This window comes from Schistocerca serialis, chromosome 6 (genome assembly GCF_023864345.2).
Source record: "Schistocerca serialis cubense isolate TAMUIC-IGC-003099 chromosome 6, iqSchSeri2.2, whole genome shotgun sequence".
Classification (NCBI taxonomy): Eukaryota; Metazoa; Arthropoda; class Insecta; order Orthoptera; family Acrididae; genus Schistocerca; species Schistocerca serialis.
The window spans coordinates 525,764,067-525,790,542 of record NC_064643.1 but is presented as its reverse complement, the minus strand read 5'-3'; the positions used below and the strand labels follow the sequence as shown (position 1 = coordinate 525,790,542).

The window sequence follows — 26,476 nt, the reverse complement described above, 5'->3', positions numbered from 1 at the left end:
TCTATCTTCTGTCTATATCTGATCCGCACCAAGTAATGATCTGTGTCTTTGTCTGCCCCTCTACAGCTAACGATTTTCATAATGTCTGACGCATGCCATTTATCTATAATTACATGTATATCTGGTTTCTTGTAACCATCTGTTGATGACCATGTGCACTTCTTAATATCTGTTCTTGGATGCTATGTGCGTTTTTTTATCAACTTCTTGCCATTGGCAAAGTATGTTAGTCTCAGTCCATTATCACTACTGACTTCATGTAAGCTGTCTTTTCCTATTATGTTTCTATACACTTCTTCTTTACCTGTTTTCGCATTCAGATCTCCACTGATCATTTTTGTATCATGCCTTTGAACTTTGCTAATTTCCTCCTTCAGTTTTGAGGAAAATGCATCCTTCTCATCTTCATCTGATTCCTCCGTAGGGGCATAGGCACACATCATCGGTACACTGAGCATTATACATAACTCAATGAAGGTAAATATAGCGAAGATGCTGAGCTGTGATAGGCACAATAAAAAGATTCACACAATCATAGCTTTTGCCCATTAAGGCCTTTGTCAGCAGTAGACACACACACACACACACACACACGCACGCACGCACGCAAGCGCAACTTGCACACACATCTGCAGTCCCAGAGAGCTGAAACTACACTGCTCTCTGAGACTGCAGATGTGTGTGCAAGTTGCGCTTGCACGCGTGTGTGTGTGTGTGTGTGTGTGTGTGTGTGTGTGTGTGTGTGAGTATGTGTGTCTACTGCTGACAAAGGCCTTAATGGCTGAAAGCTATGATTGTGTGAATCTTTTTATTGTGTCTATCACGGCTCAGCATCTCCGCTATATGGTGAGTAGCAACTTTCCTTCTTTCGTATTGTTACATTCCATCCTGGATTTTCCATTGTTTGAAGGTAAATATAATTACTTTCAAAGCAATCAGCAACAGATTGTGTTCTTTTAGAGTTGGGCAAAATTTTTCAATGTTATGATGATGTGTGCCTATGCCCCATTGAGAAATCAGAATTTTATTCACACACAATGGCAAATATGCAATAATTTGAATTCTTGATAGGCAAAGCGGGAAGTATGCGATCTAACAAACTTTATTACTTAATTGCTGTTATTCCATGGCCTGTCCAGAGATGTATTTTTGAACAGTTCAGTTTTCAAAAAATTATGCTCTGACAACTTGTTCCTTTTGAGAACGCTTTACTTCATTGGCAGTGCTTGCCTGTACCAGAAGAGAAATTTTATTCAAATTGGGAAAATTGTTTGTAAAGCTCTTAAGGTGTCCCGTAATGTTTTTTATCAATAACAAAAACTTTTGATTAAGGCAGGCTTATAACAGTTGAAAGGCTTTTTATCTTTTAAACAATTCATTTCACACAAACAGAAAGTTTTCTTTTATCAACAACTGGCATACAAGCCCATATATGCGTTTCAGGCTTTGTACATACTGAACAACTACAGGTTTATAGAAACAGATGCAACACTTCTCAACTGCAGAAGGAACTGAACTGAAGAGAAACCCAATCTACATAAACTGTTTACTAAGCTGAATAATGCAAGAAAGCACAGATATTTACTGCCTGCAACACCACAGACATGCTCAAGATGAAGAAAAGACTGAAAGACAAAACACTGGTTAAGAAAACAAACAACAAACAGCATTTTATTGATTAAAACTCATGTGTGGATGGGTTATGCTGTTGAACGCTTTGACAGGCTACTGAGTTCAGTTTGATGAGTGAATATGACTGTGGAATGGTAAAAAAAGTTCATTTTGAACATTCTGAACTTCTGTGTCTTAGTTTCTCATACTCTTCATTGGATGGTAACTGGATGAGATATGTCAATAGCAGGGTTTCTTCTATTTCTGGTACGAGAATATGAAGAAACTTAGGCAATACAATGGAGAAAAGCTGACAGAAGAATATAAGCTGACTACAAAAGTCCTTTACTGTGCATTGGATCCATTTCCAAATATTTTGTAATGAAATACACCAAGGAAAATGTGCTAATGCATAGGTGCACAGGTTAATTAAAACAAAAAGTGGGCCAAGAAATCTGACTGAAGTCTGTTTCATATGGAAGATACAGGTCATGGACATAAACAGTAAATGGATACTTGGAATTTCTGATTTGAATTATTACTGCACTGAGAAATTCACACAGCAACAATAACAACTACTACTACTGGCCTCCAAATAGCCTTCCAAAAGACCAAGAACATGTGCTCATAGCATCCTACACAAAAACATATCACAAAATATGGTCACATTGAGAGAATGCCATACTTCAAGCACTTAGGCAAAATCCTTGAAACTACAGGGGGAGAGAAAATGGCACAGAAAATTAAGATGCAAAAACTCAGAAAAAGTACAGTAAAATCCATAACAAAAGATGTTTGTTCATACACATAAAGAATGAGCACTATAACATAGTCATCAAGTCTGAAGTCCTGTATGCTAGTGCACTGCTTATACTCGACAGAAAGGGTTGCCTGAAAGATATCCTAAAAGAAGAATTAAAAATTTTAAGATGCTCAGTGCCATAAGAAAAGAAGATGGATACAGACCACAACCTTGAAAAACAATTAAAAAACTTCCAAATCTTGCGGCAGACGTAATAAAAACAAGACTGAAATTTTATGGGCATTTCCAACAACACCACCCACTCACAAAATTGTGACATAAATAGAAAAATTCAAAACTGTACCCTGGAACCAGAAGGCCAGAAAGAATTTAGGAAAGGTTCATGCAACTCCATCAGACATTTTTGACAGAAACTTACGCAGACAAAAAAATTATTAGCAAATGGGAAGTACTGACAGAGAATGAAGTCACTACCAGACCAGGAAAAAAGTGGATGAAGAAAGAAAAAGAATCAACAAAGAAATAATTAGTTGCTTGGAAGCTTCAAAGATTGAAACTTAATAGTTATGGGTGATCTGATAGGGTCTAATAATAATTGTTGTTATCTTAATTATTAAAGTAACTACCTCTAGTCATTAAGAACTGCAGTGTCTATGCAATCCTTTCTTCAGGCTGTGTTGCTCTTCAGTGATTATTGTCATACTTCTTAATCTCATCCCAACAGCAATACTTTTGAATCTCTTCCCAACAGCAATGTGAAGTGAGCAAAAAGTGTGATTGACATACTTAAAAGATTTTGGAGTCATGCTACGGAAAACTGGGGCTGCAATTCAAGTATATGTACACTACCTCCAAACATTTTATGCTTCCATAAAAATTCAAACAAATATTTTTCTTTTCCTACAATTTGTCAGAAGCAACATTCTTGTCACCAAAAATAATCCTACCTGAATATCATAGTTTTGCATAATGGCTATAACCAGTGTTGTACTGATTGAAAGCTATGTGTTGATTACAATGCAAAAAATTGAACTCGTTATTAAATGAGTTAGTGATTTTATTAATTCATTTCTTCTCTGCAGGCCTTACTTAAATGTTCCACTTAAGTCTCACTTTGGCTTACTCAGCAACATCCCATGTTCTCTTATTTCTACATTACTGGAACCTGCATATTGTTTTTTCTCACATTTGTTATTTACTACACTTCAGGTTGTTCCCATAACACTATTGGATTCATTTATTGCATCAGCGTATTACTTTGCTTGTTGATTTTTTTTTATATTCCCTATAAATTTTTCAGCAGGTTTTGTATGTTATTAGAGAGTACTTAAGTTTGGTGACCCTGAACAGCATGTATAGAACCTTCATATCTTTCATTCATTTGATCTTTTTGGAGGAAATTTAAGTTTCTGCTAATTGTCATCTTAAAATTTTTCTCATTTGAAATGCCTACTTAAAGCAGTGGTTAAATATTTCGTGCAAATATTTGCACTTTTCACTACATAATCTGATTTGTACAACTGTTGGATGTCTATTATAATCAATTTTTCTTTTCTAACTCTTGTAAGTTATAACTATTTGGCAAACTTTCTTAAGTTTTGACTGAAATTTCTTAGGAACAATTTACTGTGATTGTGCACACACAGTTATTTGATAAACTTCAAATAACCGTTCCAACAAACAGATGTCTTAGCTCTGAAGTCTACTCGTGTATGAATAATTGTGCTACTCGATTAACAGAAAAAGTTGGACATTTTGGGTCCTTCAACATTTCTACTGTAAATTATATACAAGCACAAAAATTAAGCATAATAGCCAGAATCCCACAAATAATTAGAAAAGGATGAGGAAGCCTGCTTAGACAACTCAGATGCAGATAGTCAGTCTACCTTCCATGCTTAAGAAGTTATTTGCAACTTAATACATTCTTCATGGAGGTGTGTTCTGTCTATGCAACTAAATGAAAGGCAGTTTGCTTTTCGTCATATGTGTTTTGCTTCTTTTATTTGTGAAGCATCTTCAGTGGCCTGTAATACATGCCTATTTTATACACATAATAAATGTATTATGTAGTAGTTACAATATGTTACTATATTACACTTTGTCACGTTTTTCTCTTCTTTTTCAGCTTCAAAACAACTTTTGTAGCATAAATACTATGATGTTAAATCATAGTTTGTTGTTATTTATGATTTCCAGTGTTGTTAGTCCATATGTGTGGCCCTGGAGATGCGTTCATTTGGTCCTCATGCTCCAGCTTGCTGATTTCCGACATTAAAATTCTACAACTTTGTCCACAAATTTTTTCTACACTTACCTTTTGCTTATTGCACATGGTCTCCTTCAAAATACTCTCCTCCTCAATTGATACTCTGCTCCCAATGCCTTTTCCGCTCTCAGGAGCAGTCTTGGTATGCCTCTTTTTGGATCACACAAAGTGCCGTCTGCGAATTTTCTTTTATCTCGTATGTGGTCACAAATCTTCATCCTTTCAACGAGGTCTTCAACTTTGGAAATAAAGGAAAGTCCACAGGGGCCAAGTCCAGAGAGTATGGAGGACGAGGCAGCACAGTGATTTCATTTTTCGTGCAATTGCCACGCACCAACTGGGATGAATGTGTGTGTGTGTGTGTGTGTGTGTGTGTGTGTGTGTGTGTGCGTGTGTGGGCGTGCAAGTGTGTTATCATGATCCAAGAGCCATGAATTGTCTCACCACTTTTCAGGCCATTTCCTTTTCGCATTTTCTCACAGGTGTCACAACACATCCCACTACTACCATTGATTAACAGTCTGTCCCTGTGGCACGAACTCATGATGAACTAATCCTTCAAAGTCAAACAAAACTATCAGTGTGGCATTGACATTTGAGCTGACCTGACACTTTTTTTTCCCCCCCTCTCTGACAACCTTTCCCGACCCATTGCAAAGACCGAACCTTGGTCTCAACATCATAATCGTAGACGCATGTCTCATCACTCATCACCATTTATGATTCTCTTAAGGAACATCTCATTCCTCATTCACATTTGCACAATCCAAAAGCTCTTCACAGACAGTGAGATTAAGGTCTATCTGCTCTTGACTCTTGAGCAGTGGGACGAACTTGGTGGCAACACGATGCATTCCAAGATGCCGTGTCAGGATTTCACGACATGATCCAACTGAAATATTATATTCTTCTGCAATCTCTTGGACAGTCAGTCTTCAATTGACACGTACAATTTCATTGACATCCCTAACATGAGCATTGTTGGTAGACATCGAAGGGCGTCCTAAACAAGGGTGATCTTTAACTTCTGTCTGGCCATTTTTAAACCATTTGAATCAGTCATAACAGTCATAACACTGAGGACGGCTTAAGTACTCATGACCATAGACTTCTTGCATCATTTGGTATGCTTCTATAAAGGTCTTCTTGAGTTTCATGAAAATTGAATACAGACGTTGTCTTTGTAACTTATTTAAATCACTTGACCCATAAAAGAAACTTTTTGTATCCTGTTCTGTAGATATGGCTTAAACCACTCATACGCTATTCCATTTATACCACAGAATTATAATTTCTGTAACATAATGTCCTGGTTCACACAATCAAATGCTTTGGACAAGTCACAGAAAATTCCTATCGGTCACATTTTACTATTTAAAGACTCTATTGTGTGGACAGTGTAATTGTATATTGCTGTCTCAGTGGAACAGCATTTCTGAAATCCAAACTGTGATTTACTAAGTATCCCATTACTGTTGAGATGGCTAACCACTCTTGAGTACATTATTTTCTCAAAGATTTTTGAAAATGCTGTAAACAAGGATACAATAATTATTGACATCTGTGGTGTCCCCCTTTTTGTAGAGAGCAGACAATGTCATATTTTAACCTGTCTGGGAAACTACATTGAGTTAGAGATGCATTACATATGTGACTCAGAACATCAACTGTAATTGTTCCACATTCTTTTAATATCTCATTAGGGGTGTCATCTACTCCAACAGAACATTTATTTTTCAAAGATTTAATAATTTTACTTATTTCACAAGAGGTTGTTAGGTGAAACTTAATCTGACTAAAATTTTTCAAAACTGACTCTTCCATGTACTGCCTGGCTTTTTCTGTTGTGTCACCAATTTTTTCTCCTACACTTAAGAAATGGTTGTTAAATACGTTAGCTACTTGTGTACTGTTGTTTAGGATGGTCTCATTCTCTTTAATGGTAATACTACCTGCCCCAGTGGTTACTTTTCCTGTCTCCCTTCTAACAACATACCATACTGATTTGATTTTATTGCCAGAGTTGTTAATTTCTTCTCTATCATACATATTTCTTGATTTCCTTACAACTTTTCTCAGTGTGTTACCATAATTTTTATAGTGTGAAACTACTTCTGGATCTTTACTAGTTCTTGCTGTCTCATACAGTTTTCTCTTTCTTTCTGAAGACACTTTAATACCTGTAGTAATCCAAGGTTTCTTTGAAAAGTGTGTGGTGTTCCATTTAGTAATTTTCTTTGGGAAACAATGCTCAATAAGGGATATAAATTTATCAAGAAATGTGTTGCTTTTATCGTTAGCATTTGGCTCATTATATACATTTCCCCAATTAACATTTCTTAAACTTTCTGTGAAGTGCTCCATAGATAATGGGTTGAGCAACCTCACACTTTTACTTAATGGTCTCTGAACTGTACACCCTGTTAGGTTTTGTAAGTTAATCAGTTGTGCATCATGTACGATTTACCACAGGAAAATTATGTGTTTGTTTTACATCCTCTTTCTGTACAAATACATTATCTATTAGAGTGCTACTGTCTTGAGCTATATCTGTAGGGAAATTGACCACTGATTCTAAGTTATATGTAGTTAATAACACTTCCAGTTCACTTTTCCTATCAGAATTACTTAGAAAGTTTACACTGAAATCACCACAGATTAATAACTACTTCTTTTTGTCTGACATACAGCATAATAAGGAGTCAAACTTTTTAAAGAATACCTCCCAGTCTCCTAATGAGGACCTGTACACTGTTGTTAATATCAATATTACATTATCTAGCAGAAGTTCACATGCACAAACCTCAAACTGCTGATCAACACAAAATTTGCTTGCTTCTACAGTTTTGTATTTATACCCTTGTTTTATGAAAATGGAAACTCCTTCTTTATCCATCCTAGATCTACATGTGTAAGATGCTAAATTATACCCATTTATGCTGACACTATCCATCCCCACAGTTACATGGTGTTCAGACAGACAGAGCATAACAATCTCATTTTTATTTTTGAGATCATCCAAATGCACTAATAGCTCATCTATTTTATTTTTTATTCCCCTGATATTTTGATGAAGTAAGTTGATACTGCCCTTAGCTTTGCCCGTATTTACTGTACATGAAGTTTCTTTTATTCTATTTATAATGATTGTTGTCTGTCTGGACTTTGGCTTTAACCTAAAAAACCTGTCTGCCTGGATCCATTAACCACAGGGATCACCCCTTGTGTGATCGTGGCCCGCCTAACAGTTTCTGCTAACAGAGAAGGCTACTTATTCTTCCCCTTCATATTCAGGTGCAGGTCATGTGCAGTGTATCTCCACCTACCAATAGCATTAACTGGAACAACACTTACGTGACATTTTGCCAGTGTCTGGTGCATCCTGTTCAGCTCCGTGTTAACATGCCTTACAGCAGTTTTTACCCAGGGCTGATCATGGCGCTGAAAGACCTCCACGAAACCCACATTTGTGTGCCCAGTTTCTGCTCCTATTTTATCCAGGTCATTCCTAATACTGTATCTTGGATTCATATGCAGGCTGTTTCCTGCTCTGCCAACTATAATTACCTGATCTTCCTTCTCAAAGTTCCTGCACAGCTGACCTAAGTTTTCTGTCACCTGGCTGAGGCTAGCACTTGGTTTCACAAAACTTGTGAGCTGGTACCCTGCACCTAATTTCTCCTGAAGCTGCTGGCCCACACCCCTCCCATGACTGCTGCCTATAAGCAGAATTCTTTTTTTCCTATTCTGGTTTGATCTCAAGCTGTCTTTTTTATTTAAGCTAATATTTTGCTTCAACCTACTTTCAACTACATCTGGTTGAGGCCCTTCCTCCACTTCAGATAGCAAGCCAAACTGATTTACTATTTGAATTTCTGGAGTTTTTTCAAGTGTTTCCCTTTTTTGCCCTTTGCTTGCTACCTTTTCCAACTTCCCCGTTTCTTTTTCCTCCCTTAAACTACGTAATTCCAAGTTCGCGTTATCTAATTCAGCTTTAAGGGCACAAATTTTTGCCTCCTGTTCAGCGTTTTTTTTGTCCTTTCTACATAACCTACACTGGCATGGAAGAGCCTCATTTTCTACCCTCGTTTCCTTGCTGCTGCATTCACCCCAAGGAAACCATAACTTACAGTCTACACAGAACAACCCCTCTTTCAAATTTCTATGGCAACAACCCCATTTGTTACACATGGTTTGATAGACAAACTTAACACAATAGCGGAGATGGGCCGCAATCTTGTGTGCAAGTTAACAAAGAGTTAAATTGGCACCTAATGAAACAGGGCTGCTAGCAAGTAATTCAAAAACTGTCCATGTAACTATTAACAGATTAATAATTTCTTGAGTTAATATGTTGGGGAATTTATACAGAACAGCAGATTTTATGATTATGTTTGCAAGGCGTGCTGCTCTGGTAGCTCAGTATATGGTGGCAGCCTGAAAATAAGACACTGAACACATGTAACTGAATTAAATGATGCTGACTCAGCTCTTAAGAGGACATGTAGCATCCATGTTTGTAGCAATAGTGCCATGAATTTGAAAATGTTATACACTGAAAAAATTTGTAATTTTAAAGGGGCACATAAACATAATTACTGAAAGTTGTAACATCTTGTAAGTGGTTAAATACAAGGTCAATATTGAAAGTTGTGGGCAACCCATTTTTAAAATCCCAATTCCAACAGTGTAACATAAATGACTGTGGGATCATAATCTACAGACTTTGCACCATATGATGCCATATTGTGATTGTGATGTCATCAGTGACTATAATGTCACCACAGGCAGTGCTTTCCAAAATGGCTGACATCATGGATAGTGGGCAACAGACGGATTCCATATTCCAAGATTTCCGGAAAGCACCCAGCACAGTGACTCACTGCAGTCTGTTGAAGGACTGAGCACACGGATTAGGTTCCCCGATATGTGAGTGGCTTGAAGGCTTTTTAACTAATAGAACTTAGTATGTTGTCCTCAGTGGCAAGTGTTCATCAGAGTATCATCAGGGAAGTGTGACAGGACAGCTCTTATTCTCTATATACATAAATGATTTCACAGACAGGGTGAACAGCAATTTATGGCTGTCATTTTCTATATACATAAATGATCTGGTGGACAGGGTAAGCGGCAATCTGTGGCTGTTTGCTGATGCGGCTGTGGTTTACAGGAAGATGTTGCTAGTGTGTGACAGTAGGAGGATACAAGACGACTTAGACAGAATTTCTAATTGGTCCAATGAATGGCAGCTTCCTCTAAATGTAGAAAACTTTAAGTTTACATGGAGTAGTAGAAACAATCTTCTAATGTTCGAATACATCATTACTAGTGCGCTGCTCGATACAGTCACATCAGTTAAATAACTAGGTGTAACAGTGTGAAGCAATATGAAACAGAATGAGCTTGCCAGGTTAGTAGTAGAGAAGGCAAATGCTCCACTTTATTCTATTGGGAGGATTGGAAAAGTGTAGCTCATCCATAACAGACACAGTGCATAGAACTTTAGTATGACCCACCTTGAGTACTGCTCCAGTGTTTGAGATCCCCATTGGATCAGATTAAAGGAAGATATCGAAGTAATTCAGTTTGGTCGATCAGCATGTAACTACTATGGCAATAGTCAAATGGGAATCCCTGGAGAGAATGTGACACTCTTTTTTGGGCACTATTGTGGATATTTAGACAAGTGGCATTTGAGGCTGACTGCAGATCGATTCTACTGCTGCACCACACATTTCATGCAAGGACCATGAAGATACAATGTGAGAAATTAGGGCTCATATGGAGGCTTATAGACTGTCATTTTTCCTTGCTCTATCTGTGAGTGGAATAGGAGAGGAAATGGCTAGTAATGGTATGTAGTTCCCTCCACAATGCACCGTACAGTGGCTTATGGAGTATGTGTGTGAGTGTAGATGTAGATCAATGTTTCATTTTCACAAAGTGCTCTCACTGAATGCCTTGTTAAACAGGGAAAATGTGCTGCTGAAATTCACCTCAAACTTCAGAATGCCTGGAGATGTCTGCATGGCCACCAACAGTGTTAGGAGATGGGTTACACATTTAAAAGATGCAACATGAGCGTCCAAGATGGTTTTGTAGCAGTTGACCTCTAACTGCCTCCATGGAATGCAACAAGAAAAGAGATGTGAGGTCATTTGAGAAGACAGGCATGTCACAGTGAAAGAAATCGCTGCAGAAATTGCAGTAGGACACAGAGCAGTGCCAGAAATGATTCAAGGCTTATGTTATCAAAAAGTTTGTGCCCACTGGGGCCCATACTTATTAAGCGAAGAAAACAAACTTCAACAAAACCATCACTCAACACCTTCTTCATATATTACAAAATTAAGTTAATGAATTTTTGCTGAGTATTGTGAAGGCAATGAAAGCAGGTTTCATCATTATGAGACTGAAACAAATGCCAGAGTATGAAATGGCACTGCTTAGATTCAGCACCAAAGAAGAAACCAAAGACTATGCTGCCTGTCAAAAAAGTTATGGGCACTGTCTTCTGGGATGCAGGAATGCACAAGGTTGCATTCTGATTGATTTTCTTGAACCAAGACAAACCATAAATACTGCCTGCTACATCAAGACACTTTTGGAGCTCTGGTGTGTATTGTGCGATAAACGCCCAGTGAACAAGGTCACCTTGCAACAGAACCCACATTTCCAGAATGAGATTTTCACTCTGCAGTGGAGTATGCGCTGATATGAAACTTCCTGGCAGATTAAAACTGTGTGCCCGACCAAGATTCGAACTCGGGACCTTTGCCTTTCACGGGCAAGTGCTCTACCATCTGAGCTACCAAAGCACGACTCACGCCCGGTCCTCACAGCTCTACTTCTGCCAGTATCTCATCTCCTACCTTCCAAACTTTACAGAAGCTCTCCTGCGAACCATGCAGAGCACTTGCCCGCGAAAGGAAAAGGTCCCGAGTTCGAGTCTCGGTCAGGCACACAGTTTTAATCTGCCAGGAAGTTTCAGAACCCACATTAATACTCTGCAAACCACCGTTATGTGCACGGCAGAGGGTGCATCCTACTGTACTGGTTATTAGGGTCTCATCCTGTTCCATTCACATATGAACCATGGGAAGAATCATTATCTTAATGACTTTGTGTGCAGTAATTATTCTAATCTTATCCTCATGATCCCTGTGTGAGTGATACATAGGGTGTTGTGGTATACTTTAGAGTAACCATTTAAAGCTGGTTCTTGAATGACTGTTAATAGACTTTCTCGAAATAGTTAACATCTGTCTTTAAGAGTCTGCCATTTCAGTTCTATCAATATCTCTGTGACACCTTCCTATGGATTAAAAACACTTGTGACCATTCATGCTGCCCTTCTCTGTATATGTTCAATATCTCCATTAGTCCTTTCTGGTACGGGTCCCACACACTTGAGCAATATTCTAGGATGGTTTGCAAGAGTGATTTGTAAGCATCTCTTTTGTAGACTGACTGCACTTTCCCAGTATTCTACCAATGAACCGAAGTCTACCACCTGCTTTATCCACAACTGAACCTATGTGTGATTATTCCATTTTATATCCCTACAAAGTAACACACTCAGGTATTTATAGGAGTTTGCCAATTCCAACAGTGGCTCACTGATATTATAGTCATAGGATATTACGTTTTTTCATTTTGTGAAGTGCTAAAAAATTTACATTTCTTAACATTTAGAACAAGTTGCCAATCTCTGCAACACATTGAAATCTTATCAAGACCTGAAAGAATATTTATGCACATTCTTTCAGTTAGTACTTCATTACAGATAGCTGCATCATCTGCGAAACGCCTGATTTTACAGTTAATATTGTCTGCAAGGTCATCAATATACAACATGAATAGAAAGGGTCACAACACACTTCCCAAGGGCACACCCGAGGTTACTTCTACATCTGATGATGACTCTCCATCCAAGATAACATGCTGCGTCCTCCCTACCAAAAAGCCCTCAATCCAATCACAAATTTCTCTTGATACCCCACATGATCATACTTTTAACAATAAGTCTAGGTGCAGTACTAATTCAAATGCTTTTCGGAAAATCAAGAAACACTGCATCTACCTGCTTGCCTTGGTCCAAAGCTTTCAGTATGTCATGTGAGAAAAGTGAGAGTTGGGATTCACATGATCAATGTTTTCGAAAATTATGCTGGTTGGCACTGAGCAGGAAATTCTGTTCAAGAAATCTCATTATGTCTGAAAACAAGTGTCCTCTGCATATAAATGACAGCAGGTGAAATCCCAGCAACAAAAGTGGAAAAGGCAGGGATTTCTGAAACTAATTAGAACATTATTTTCCTGGCAATTTGTAGAAAAGGGAGAAGACAGGAAACGGGCAGAAGATACAGCAAAGAATAGGAAGTCACTCAGAATCCTGTATCAAGTGAAATTATTATTGTAGAACTTTAAGAATATGGAAGAAATCTTAGCTGAATCAAAATTAATCCCTGCATTGCACACTGTCTTTCAGCCAGAGTTGGGAGTAATTTTTACTTCTCTCCAGCAGCTGTGATCCCATCACTGATCACTGATTTCTGCCTGTTTACATTTCACTTAATGAATGACATCCGTATCAATTTTGAAAACCAGCAATTAAACTGTAGACGATAAGTTTACCAAGGTCAAATGCACTGTGTGTCACTAAATATGAAGATGTTGAAATGTGAACATGAGGAAATATGGGTCCCAGGTTATGTGGTTACTGTAAAGATTTTGGACCAAGTCTTGATCCTTTGGGGCAATCAATATTTTCTTACACCAAGCTGGAAATGCCAGAGCTCGTTTTTGGTTGTGCTTTGAGAGAAGGAAGACTGTTTATCAGTTCTGAAGCAAAGCTTTTTTTCATTTGGATATGGACACTTCTGTTAAAAGTATTTTAAGCATATGTACTTAAAGGAGAAAATACATTTCTAATAATTACCTTCTTTGAAATATCTCCCACAACAGACTGGAGATATGCAAGAGCAACAGAAGCTTGCAGAGCACGAAAATAATCAGGTTCCGGCCAGGAGCGTAAATGTGTGTTAGCAATTATCACACAATTATCCTCCTCTTCAAGAGATACCAACACAGCTATCTGCAAAAAAGGAAAGCAAGTTATCTTTTCATCCTTTCATTTAAAACCACACATCAGAAAACAACAAATTATAGCATACCAAAAAATAGACAATCTAAGATCCTTTGAATCAAAATGAAAAATATTTATCACTTCATAACTTCATGAATTTAAACATACATGTAGAACAACTCAGAGAACTCTGAAATATAAAACTACAAGGGAAACTAAACTGAAACTTTATAAAATAATGGTGGTTTCAGTAGTGTTATATGAAAGAGACATGGGTACTCTTGAAAAAAAGAGAGTGAAAATTATGTCAGTTGAGATGAAATTTCTCAGGCAGTTAAAGGCTGCACACTGATGGACCAAATATGAAGCACAGAAATAAGGCAAGAGCTACAGATTTTTTATTTGGAAACCAAAATTAAAAAGTATGAAGTCAGCTAGTGTAACCATTTAGAAATAAGGCAGCAAGATTGTCTACCTAGAATTGTCATGAGCTACAGGCCCACTGGATAATGAAGTGTCAGATGACTATGGACAAGATGGTTTCTGGAACAGGTTGTGCAGCCTACTCTGTAAAGTGGTGATGGTAGTGATGGTGGTGGTGGTGTATAGAACTATACACAGCAAATGGAATGTGTTAGAAAGGAACACCATTGCAATATCTTTAAAAGAAACTAGGTGTATGCTTTTTACACTATTAGCCTAATACATCAATGACAGACATAAAAAGAAATCTATGAACAGACATATTAAGCTACTCTCCATCCAGTCAAGACAAAGATAGCTGTATGATACTCAAAGAAATGCCCCTCACAGATAAGACTATTCAAATTCTAGTGATAAACCACTGAAGCATTCATAAGAAAATTCCGAAGCTTGAAGTGCCCATAAAAAGCAATGGAGGTCACTCTTTCCATCTCCTGGCGAAGTGCCAGTGTATGACAGTCTCTCTCTTTAATAAATAATCATTGGCAGTAGCCACGCAAATCTCATAATGCCCACCACCGATACCTACAGTAGGAGACGGGTTGGGATAGACAGACACTTTACCAGAAGATGGAAAGAGAAAGTAGCCTTCCTGAAATATCACACTTGCACTACAATCTTATGTGGCAAGAAACCTATGAAAATTTTATTGCATTGACACATCAAGAAAACCTTCACAGGCAATATTAAATGCTTTCACTGAAAACTACTCAGAACAGATATTTGGAAGCCTACTCATTAACATATATTTCTAATGACAAGAACAGATCTGAAGTCTCTGAATGTCTGCAGTGAAACTGACATTAGTGACTATGAGAGACTGAAAATTGTTATCAAAATAGGAATGGCAGCTAAAACAAACAGAAAGATAAACATGTTCAATAAAGAAGACTAAGAGGTAGTAGTGTCATGGAAAAACTCTAAACCTTTAGATCCGGGCACAAGTACATAGAGGAACTGCAGCTCAAAACAGTTGACCATGCACAGGGCAGATATGTACCTAGTAGAACAGTTTCTAATGGGAGGCACCTTCTGTGATATGCAGTCTCTGCAAAGAAACCTCTAAGGCACAACCTGTTCCAAAAACCATCTTGTCCATAGGTGCAGAATAGGTATAATACGAAGGATAGGGCTATAGATGAGAGAGGTACTGAATGACAACAACTACTGTAGCAGATTCTTATCAACAGACCTCCCACCATTCACAAAGAAATTCTGGTCCTATGCACAGGTTGTCAGTCGCACCAACATAACAGTTCACATAGGTATGGATGATACAGGAACTGAAATTGAATGTAGCAAGGCTAAAGCAGAAGTGGTAAACTTCATTTTCAAATATCTCTTTGCAAAGGTAGATACAGGAGTGCTACTCCAGTTTGATTCTTGCACCATTGCAAAGTTGAATGATACAGGTACTGTATTGTGAAATCATATTTTCAGCTTTTGACTGTAATTATTATTTATTTTCTGCTACTGTCCAGTTTTGGTTGTAATGGCATTTTCAAATGGTAGCTCCAAAAAATGGACCACAATTACATACAGCAATGGCAAGGAAAAGACAAATAAATAAAAAAAAAATGAAATTATATGGTGTGATAATTACTCCAGTACAAGGTCTGTTCAAAAAACTCTACTAAATCTGGAACTTTTGGTGCGTGTAAATGGTGCGTTGGAGCGAAATGCAGTTGGCATCCCTGCACACACCTGTGTATAGTGTGTAACTGCAGGAAGTATCATTGTTGTATGTCTGTTACTGTTCAGTGCTGTATTGAGTAGAAAGTTGCGTCACATTGTTTGTGAATTTCAAGATGGCAGAGTTAGAGGACCAATGCATCTGCATTAAATTTTGCACGGAATTCAAGAAAACCTTAACAGAGATACACCAAATGACGCAGAAAGTGTACAGTGATGACTGCTTAAGCCATACTCAGTGTTATGAATGGTTCACATGGCATAAAAATGGCCGGATGGAAATTAAGGATGACCCTCGTTCAAGATGCTCTTCGGCATCCACCGACAACGCTCATGTCAGGAACATCAACAAAATTGTGCATGCCACTTGAAGACTGACAGAGATTGCACAATAATGTAATATTTCAGTTGGATCATGTCTTGAGTACTCTTGAGAGGCCGGGGGGGGGGGGGGGGGGGGTAACTATGGCGTCGGCAAGAGTGGTCTGCGGGAGCCGTACCATGGTCAGCTCGACAGCGTCGTCGGGGAGCTGTGTGGGTAGATGTCGTGAAGGAAGGTTTGGCCACCGAACCTGGAAGTCGTTGAAGGGAGCCGGGCGTCGTACTGGGCATGCTGGTCGTGCGGCGACAGGTAGGCCGGCGGTTTGCGGATGGAACGGAGCAACAACGATGACGTCTCCGCTGGGCGTGGCAAACACACGAAGCATGTTCAGGTCGATGTCGGGCGGTAGGGAAACACATGTCACCAGGTGGCGGGGAATGGTGGAGGTTGTGTCATGAGCATTGGATGAAGAGAAACACACAACGAAAACAATGTATAATCGTGCAGTATTGTTGAGATGTTGTGGATTATGGCAGGGGGGACAGGCACAAACACCTCGAGCAAGGGCACGTTCAAGTTGGGGGGGCGTGAGAAACCTCAACAGGGCGAGGCAGGCGACGGTGGAGAGGTTGAAGGGACCGATGAAGGACCCGGCGGCAAGGGCATGATCGTAGGTAAGCTTGACGTGGGGAGCATGTGGTCACTCGACGGAGTGCGTGAGACCGGAGTAGAGGGTGAGGTCGAAGGAGAGCTCGATGACTGGAGCTGGAAGTCACTCGACCGAGTGTGTAAGTCCAACATGGAGGGAGTGGTCGGAGCATCGTGAGCCACGACAGTGAGTGGCGTGGTCGTGGCCTGAAGGGGGGAAGAAGAAGGCTTGACATGAGCAGGCTTAAGTCTGTTGAGAGAGACTGTAACAGCTGAATCATTCATCTGGATGTCATAGGTGTTGGCTGAGCGCTGGAGAACTCGGTACGGGCCAGTATATGGACGTTGGAAGGGAGCACAGACAGTGTCATCTCGGAGCATGCCGTACTTGCAATTGTCCAGAGATTTCGGGACGTGAACCTTAGGGCGTGAGTGACTGGTGGGCGGAGGTATATGGAGGTTGATGAAGTGGCGTCTGACGCGGTCCACGAAGGAAGGTAAGTCAGACTGAGGGAGAGACGCAGAAGGGCTCACAAGTCCCATGACTCGACGAAAGCTCGAGCAACAGTTTCTGCTGTAATATTGGGCAGGGGGACAGCCTCGACCCAGCATGTCGTTTGGTCGATAGATGAGAGAACATTATGAAAGCCGTTAGAGGGGGGGAAAGGGCCGACAATGTCAATATGAACATGCTGGAAACGCCCAGGAGGGATCAAAAAGGTTCCGAGGGGGGTGAAGTGTGCTTGTGTAGTTTGCAGCGTTGGCACGTGACGCAGGAGCGTGCCCATTGCTGGCAGTCCTTGTTGACATTTCTCCACACAAAGCGCTCCACTAGGAGGCAGGCGGACGCACGAACACCGGGGTGGGCTAAATTATGCAATGCTTTGAAGACAGCTCGACGGAGCTTGGTTGGGATGAGGGGGCGTAACGTGCCCGTACTGTCGTTGAACCACATCTCACCAGAAATGCCAGGGAAGGTGGTGCGGATGAAGTGTAGTGAAGAGGTAGAGTGTTTCCTCGTCGTCGGGTTGGAGGTTAGGCAGTTCAGAGAGGTCTAGCAGCGTATGGACAGCGTCGACTCATGAAAGGAAATCAGCAACTATATCGTCGGCACCCTTTATGTGTCTGACATCGGTGGTGAACTGAGATATTAAGTCCATATATCTGACGTGGCGAGGAGGCGGGTCAGCTGCTGGGTTTATAATGGCTGCAGCCAGGGGTTTGTGGTCTGTTAAAACATAGAAAGGGTGTCCCTCAAGGTCAGTCTTAAAATGCTTGATCACTTTGTAGACCGCGAGCAACTCCCTGTCAAATGCTGAATATTTCTGTTGTGCATTGGTGAGCTTGCACGAGAAGAACTGCAGAGGCGAAGTATGGCCATCGATTGTCTGGCTAAGGACAGCGCCGATGGCAGTATCGCTCGCATCTGTGATAATGAAAAGCTGCACATTGGGATGAGGATGCACGATGGTGCAGGCCTCGGAAAGAAGATTTTTGAGGGCAGTGAAAGAGTCGGTCATAGCAGGGGTCCATGGAACGGGCCGAGATCCAGAAGTGTTGGTGCCTGCCAAGGCATCCGTCAGTGGAGCCTGAATCTCTGCAGCCCAAGGTAGATAACGGCAAAAATTATTAACTGTCCCCAGAAAGTGCCGGAGCTCTTTGAATGATGAAGGTCTGGGTAGGTTTAGTATTGTTTATACTTTCCCAGGGAACAGTAAAATGCCATAGGCAGAGACCCAAAAACCAAGAAAAGTGATAGCGGGTTGATGTAGCTGCAATTTGTCCTGGTTGATCTCGATGCCTGCTGCCGCAAGAGTGTTCATAACAGTTAGCACATGTCGAATGTTGTCCTCGACGGAGGAGCTGAACACAAGAATGTCATCAAGATATGCAAAGCAGAATTTTAGGTCAAATAGCATTTCGTTGATGAAGCGTTGCCAGGTTTGGGTTGCATTTTTCAGAGCAAAGGGCATGAATTGAAACTGAAATAACCCAATTGGGGTGGTGATTGCTGTCTTCTCGATGTCTTCAGGTGCCATGGGGATCTGGTGGTAAGCCCATTTGCAATCAATGACAGAGAACGTGGTTGCACCTGCGAGGGAAAGTCGACAATGTTGGGTATGGGGTAGGTGTCCATAATTGTTTGTGCATTTAGTCGACGGTAGTCCCCGCACATGCACCAGGACCCGTCTTTCTTGGGTGTCATATGTATGGGCGTAGACCAGCTGCTGGCAGAGGGTTCAATGACGCCGGAGCCTAGTAGTTCAGAAATTTGATTTTTACGATGAGAGAGGCGCTCGGGACAAAGTCGACGTTGTTTGCTGGAGATCGGGGGATCTGGTGTGAGGCGAAGCTTGTGAACCATGCCATTGGTGACGACGGAAATGTTGCCGGTGGTACGGGAGGCGGTTTGTTTACAATGTGTGGCGTGCGGGGCAGGCGAGGCGTGGTCGTGGTGTTCGGAGCCACTCGGCGTATCCAACGGAGGCCGAGGCGGCAAAGTGTCCCAGGAGTCAACGCGACAAGATGGCCGCCGGCCCGAAGCAGTGGCATCGTGGTCAGGTGAGCTCGGTAGAGCTGGTGAGCCGTTAATGAGTCCACTGTACGAGAGCACGGCCTGTGGCAGCACGGACGCGGGCGAAACACTTGGCATGAGTGCACTGTTTGTGTTGTCAGTGGCGGTCGCACGGCGGCGCGCAGGAGCCGAAGTTGCATAGTTTGAGGTGCTGTCCGCGAGGGACAGGGTAAAAGCCATCAGTTCAGGAACATGTGATGCTCGTCGCGCATGCACACTTGTGTCCGGTTGACTGTCAAACACTGCCATGTTAGGAGGGTGTGGAGCTGCGAAGTTGTCAGTACATGTTACGGCAATCTTGATAGCACAGTTGCGAGGGGTAGCAGGAGTTAAACACACGGAGGCTCCATTGCTGGGACTGCAAGCAGATTTGGCGCACTTACTGATCTTGCTTTGTCCTCGCTGTAGTGTCTGTAATTCCTTTGTTGCATCGGAGAGCTGGAGCTGAGTTTTGTGGAGCCGGAGGGAGAGCTCAAAGTTTTCCTTGCATAGGCGAGCGACGTTTTCAAGCTCGACAAGGCACTTTTGCGTTGTTTCTTGTAATGTCATTGACAGAGACGAGCATGTACGGATGAGATGAGCCCGGACCAATGTGTCACAGGGGAGGGGAAGATGGGGGGGGGGGTTGCTCGATGGAGCACAGGAGAAGTGAGTCTTGGACAGGTGATGAAACACGGTGTTTCGCACTAGGTCCAGTGAAAGTTTGTGGTGTCGCAAGAAGTCAATGCCTAGTATAGGTTCATCAATTTTGCACACTAAAAAAGTCCACTCGAGTTTGCGGTTTGCAGAGAATGAGATGATGTGGGAAGTTGAACCCGAGCATTGTAGTTTAGTTGAATTCATGGCCTGCAGTGAAGTATGATGAGAGCGGATATTCGACGACGCTAAGGATGTAGGCAGCAGCGAAACATCAGCACCTGTGTGCACTAGGAAAAGGTATCTCGACGAAATGTCTTTAATGTAAATTCGTTCGCAAATATCAGGTCGTTCCCAGACAGAATGGAGCACTGGGGGGTGCCTGTCATGTTGTGCGCAGGAGGCGGCACCCGGACCTACCTGCGATTGGCGTTTGGGAAGTAGCAGGGTGGTCTGCAGTTCCGTGCCACCTCACCAAACTGTGTGTGGATGTAACAGTTCGGGTTGTGTGGTTGCATTTCCTGCGGAACATTCGTTGCCAGTAGCAGTGGCCGAGGTTCGGTGTCCGCAGCAGGCTCGGTTGCAGGAGGGGGCGTGACCATGGGCGGAGCTGGTGACTGCTTCCTGGAGCGAGCGGAACGGTTGGCACAATGCGGCCCTGGCCACGTTCGGACGCAGGATGATGAGCCAGAACCTGAGACTTGTCAGGTAGGCAGCGGCTGGCAAAATAGAGCAGTGATGCATCGTGTAGCGTGTCAGCAATTGTCATTCTTTGCTCGACAGGTTCGGGAGACCTCTGAGCCAGAACAAAGCAGATGTGAGGAGATAGTTTATCTGACCAGATGGCGAGGAGAGCTGTGTCAGAGAGTAGATCAGTGCTGACCAGGGCACGTAGCTATCTCCAGAGCTGGGAAGGTTTGTCGTTGCCTAGTTGCTCAACGTGGAGCACTTGCTGTATTGCTGCCTCAGTTGAGCGTGCAAGCCGACGTAGAACTGTCTTTTTGGCTAGAGTGTACCAGGTAGATGAGTCCGGGGTGTCGACCAGGTCAGCAATCAAGTCCTCCTGGTCATGTAGGTGGGTGATGAGGCACAGAAACCTGGCTGACTCGTCAAGTTTGTAATGGACGAACACTTCGTTCGCAATTTTGAACCAGGTTGTAGCTCTGTCGGGATTAAAAGGCGGCAGCGTCGGTAAGCGTTGTAGAATGTTCGGAAGAACAGGTTGAGTTGAGTTCATCGGGGCACTGCCTGAAATGAGCTGTTGTTGCTGTAGTATTCCAGGAGAGTGTGTCTCCAGGGGATGTGGCAACGACGGCTGTTCGGGTGGCAGCGTGAAGGTGACACATTGTGGTTGAGCGCGATCCGTTGCGACACGGAAGGCCGATACGGGTGAGACACCGTAATGTGTCGATTGCGGTTGTGGAAGCTCAACATGATGCGGGTGTGTTCGGATTGACGCATTGTGCAGAAGATCGACGTGGATGAGGCACCGAGAGGCATTGTGTTGCAGTCCTGGCGGGTGTACATCGCCTGCAATACGATGCATGTCGATCACAAAATCCGGTGTTAGGTGCTGAGCCGAAGTCATTGTTGGAATGCTGTGTCGATGTAATACACGTGAAAATAACCGGCGTGGAGGTCGCGGACACAGTAAAACGGCGAAAATGGAAGACGTTACAACTCGGGGTCACCAGTGAGGGGAATTACTGGATAGATTGCGCCAATAATCATTCATTTAGCAGTAGTTCATTTATTCATCACTTTATACAAGCAAGGCTCACAAAGAACTGACTATGGCGGAAGAGGCCAAAGATAATCTTAGCTTAGTTCAAACATGGATGCATCAATGTTGGTGTCGATTTCATCGGTGCCACACCGTAATAGTAGTTAGGGTAGTTATAAGCAGTGACTTTAGTGGCACATAACAAGATCCAAATACTTGAACAATCATACAGAGGAGAGTCATTTGATTAATGTGTTGGTTAGTAGGTTACCATACTATGTGAAAAAGGAAATACGGTATCAGTGGTGAATGAGGGCAAGTGATTTGTTAACATTTACTGAAAGTCTTTACTTGAGGAGCTACTTGATTGAGAAGCAGTGGCTTTGGTAATGAAAACTGACAACAGCTCGGAGAGTGGTGTGCTGACCACTTGCTCCTCCGTATCTGCAGCCAGAGACGTCAATCAGCTGAGGACAACATGGTGTTCGGCGGGAGGTCAGTTCACTGAAAGTCTTGATAGGTTAAACAAAGAATGAGCAGAATACACCCAAGGAGGAAACTGCCAATCAGATAATAATCATGGAAACCATCATCCACCTAGGTTCCACAGAAAAAATGAAAGTAAATACTGTAAATTAAGGAATCAAAATAAGAATAAGAGAAACAATCAAAAGAGTAATCAGAAACAGACATTCAATTCTAATACTATAAACAATGTCTGTCCCAATATGCTGAATGGCCTATCATTTTTGCATGTATAGTTGAGAAACAAGGGACATTTTGGGATATGAACCAGGCTTCAGGAAGTAACGATGGAACAGTAAGACCTCACATAAAGAAGACAGCAGCCCTACACGGTCGACAACTACACATGAGTAATTACATGAAGAAGAAGAAGAAGAAGAAGAAGAAATAAAATCTAAGAATGAATGAGATAAACCATTAGTAATGGGTGGTACTTTTTGGAAAGAAAGTTGATATTCACTTAGGTTCTGTGAGAGAAATATCATTAATCTCACAAGAATTGCCATCAGTATTGAGGAAAAAGTATCCTTGCCCCATACTACCAGTAACAGGAGTGTTTGCCATTGGTATTACCTGTCATGAAGGTAAATAAATAAAATAAGAAATGCAACTACCTATTGCAATTAATATGTTGACCTCTTACCAAACACTGTTGGTATACTCTGATTAAAATTACTTTGTGACTGACATTTCAGTGAGTCGATTGGTAGGCACCAGGCACCAGTCAATCTTCTTTCTTGAGTTGTACATGCTCACTGTGTTGCCAGTTTTAACGGTACACTCACAGTCTTGCCTAGCACGGCTGGCTGCATGCCAGCAATACTGCCACACCACTACACTGAGTATAGTGCCTAATTTAAACCTAGATGTCCTGTTTGCCTTAGAGTGTTAGCTGATAACTGAGAATTATTAGATTTTTACCAGAAAAGAGTTTTATGAGGAGGAGATAATATGGTATCAAGTGTAACCTTCTAAAATAATTTCTTAGAATTTAAAGATCAATCCCTGGTGAAGCATCTTCATTTAGTGATTTCTACTAATATTATTGTGGTAGATGAAATGGAACAAGGGAAAGGTGAGTTACTGTGTAGCATTAAATTGAAAGTAAGAGAGTCCGTCTGTATTGTCCAAAGAACAGAAATTTCAGTTAAGAAGATATTCTAAATAAAAACGTGTTTTCAGAGAAAACCTGGAATAATTAAAGAGCATGTTTATAGGTTTAAAATAAAAGACAACAAACCATTCTTTTGTAAGCTCTATTCAGTACTGATGAATCTTCAGATTGTTGTAAGGGAAGAGATACAAAAGATGATGGACAGTTACATAAATGTGTACAATAATCCGTTGTTAATAGCTAAGAAACCCGCACGAGGTATTCATTTAGTTTTGGATGCATGAACACTTAAAAATCATAGAAATTTAATAGGATAGGCCCGTGAATATAGAAGAGTTGTTATCTAGGTTTGGGAAGGACGAATTCTTTATTTCAATGGGTTTAACAGCCACAGATTGGCAAGTCACATTACACGAGCAATTACGACCATAAATGGCTTTCTTATTTGGCAGTAAATCATTTCAGTTTAAGGTACTGCCAGTCGCTTTGAACATTTCAGTGGTAGTTTTCATTTGTGCTTTAGATGAATTACTGGAAGGGACTTAGTAAAAGAACTAATAATTAATGTAGATGATTTACTGCTAGTCTCTGAGACTTGGAGGACCATTATGAATGACTGACACATACCCTAAGTTGATTAGAAGAAAAAGGAATAACAACAATATTTTCCAAGCCATGTTTTTGGTGACACGACCTGATGATGAAAGGATACAAGATGACCTGATGATGAAAGGATACAAGACAACCTGATGATGAAAGGATACAAGTTATAAAAGACTGTCCTGAACAAAAAAATTTAAAAATATTGCGATCATTTTTAGTTTCTCTCTCTCTCATTTCAGGGCATGACACTAGATAATCAAAGTACTGACAAAGGATATGGTTCAGCTGCTCCAGTACAGGGTGATAATGGGTGATGTGGAGGGTGCTGCTTTGTAACTATCTCTTGGTGGTGTTGTGGAGGAATGAGGATACAGAATTTTAGCCCTGAGTCCCCAGCATAAAAAATAATCAATGAAACTGGACTAGGCAGAGGTTTTTGGGAGGTTAGGAAGGTTTCCCCTACATCACCCATAAAAAGATTGGCATAGTAGGGTGCCACGCGGGTGTCCATGGTTGTTGTTGTTGTTGTTGTTGTTGTGGTCTTCAGTCCAGAGACTGGTTTGATGCAGCTACTTATCCTGTGCAAGCTTCTTCATCTACCAGTACTTACTGCAACCTACATCCTTCTGAATCTGCTTAGTGTATTCATCTCTTGGTCTCCCTCTACGATTTTTACTCTCCACGCTGCCCTCCAATGCTAAATTTGTGATCCCTTGATGCCTCAGAACATGTCCTACCAACTGATCCCTTCTTCTTGTCAAGTTGTGCCACAAACTCCTCTTCTCCCCAATTCTATTCAGTACCTCCTCATTAGTTATGTGATCTACCCATCTAATCTTCAGCATTCGTCTGTAGCACCACATTTCAAAAGCTTCTATTCTCTTCTTGTCCAAACTATTTATCGTCCATGTTCCACTTCCATACTTGGCTACATTCCATACAAATACTTTCAGAAACGACTTTCTGACACTTAAATCTATACTCGATGTTAACAAATTTCTCTTCTTCAGAAACGCTTTCCTTGCCGTTGCCAGTCTACATTTTATATCCTTTCCACTTCGATCATCATCAGTTATTTTGCTCCCCAAATAGCAAAACTCATCTACTGCTTTAAGTGTCTCATTTCCTAATCTTATTCCCTCAGCATCACCAGACTTAATTCAACTACATTCCATTATCCTCATTTTGCTTTTGTTGATGTTCATCTTATATCCTCCTTTCAAGACACTATCCATTCCATTCAGCTGCTCTTCCAAGTCCTTTGCTGTCTCTGACAGAATTACAATGACATCGGCGAACCTCAAGAAAGAGAAAGAAAACAGGCATTCTACGGATCGGAGCGTGGAATGTCAGATCCCTTAATCAGGCAGGTAGGTTAGAAAATTTAAAATGGGAAATGGATAGGTTAAAGTTAGATATAGTGGGAGTTAGTGAAGTTCGGTGGCAGGAGGAACAAGACTTTTGGTCAGGTGAATACAGGGTTATAAAGACAAAATCAAATAAGGGTAATGTAGGAGTAGGTTTAATAATGAATAAAAAAATAGGATTGCTGGCAAGCTACTACAAACAGCATAGTGTCCATGGTAGTGCCATGGATTTGTTTATGCAAGATGTCCCAGGAGGAATGATCAATATTCAAGGATATGACAGAAAAAACTTTAGGGCCCATGTTTACTAGACTTTTTTGTTTCGACTGATGGTTCCCGTTACATCCCTGAATATTGACCATTCCTCTTAGGACACCCTGTATACCATCCATTAAGGGAGAACTAGCTGTGTGTCACGATGTAGCAGGTACAGTGAATGATGAAAGAGGATCACGTGGGAGAGGTGGGTCATGGTTGGATGGTGCTATGAACCAGAAGAGGCAAGGTTCAGCGTTAGGATTAGGTTGGCTTTGGTTGGAGGCATTGTTGGCAAATAAATGTTTCCACTGTAGATATTGGGAGAAGGAGGGTACGTCTTTGACAAGTCCAACATGGTCAAACTTGGGTATAGGGCTGAAGGTGAGGCCTTTGGATAGGACTGAAACTTCCATAGGGCTGAGATTTCTGGTGGAAAGTTCAACAACAGTGTTTTGGGTTTGTTTGGGTTCTGGATATCATGGAGTATTAGGAGTGAGATTCGGGGGAATGGCAAATTGAATAGGTCAGCGAGGCAGGGTCTGGGTGCTACGAGGAATTTCACTGTGGGTAGGATAGGTGCTGATGTCAGGTGATACCCTACTCCCACCTTGGAGCACAACTACTCATCCCCCATCACATGCAGCCCTGACAGGAAGACTGATTCTTGATTTCGTAATATTTCTGTGACTGCCTGTTGTTTTGACTCACTGGATATAGAAGATTCTAATTTCAGATCAACATTCCAGTTGTTCCCTATCAGATTGTGTTGTCAGATTGAGAATTTGTATTGGATAGTTCA

General features: G+C 41.3%; 1 protein-coding gene across 6 annotated transcripts in view; it reads right to left on the bottom strand.

Annotated features, from left to right (window-relative positions):
• Positions 1–26,476, bottom strand: part of LOC126483954 (2',5'-phosphodiesterase 12-like) — a 171,292-nt gene that overhangs the window by 58,242 nt on the left and 86,574 nt on the right. For all 6 annotated transcript variants that reach the window (XR_007587794.1, XM_050107244.1, XM_050107243.1 and 3 more), the window contains one exon: positions 13,585–13,740. Coding sequence is in view for 5 of the 6 variants with exons in the window: in XM_050107244.1 (XP_049963201.1) it covers positions 13,585–13,740 (156 nt within the window). In the remaining variant the exon portion in view is untranslated. The remainder of the gene's footprint in view (positions 1–13,584; positions 13,741–26,476) is intronic.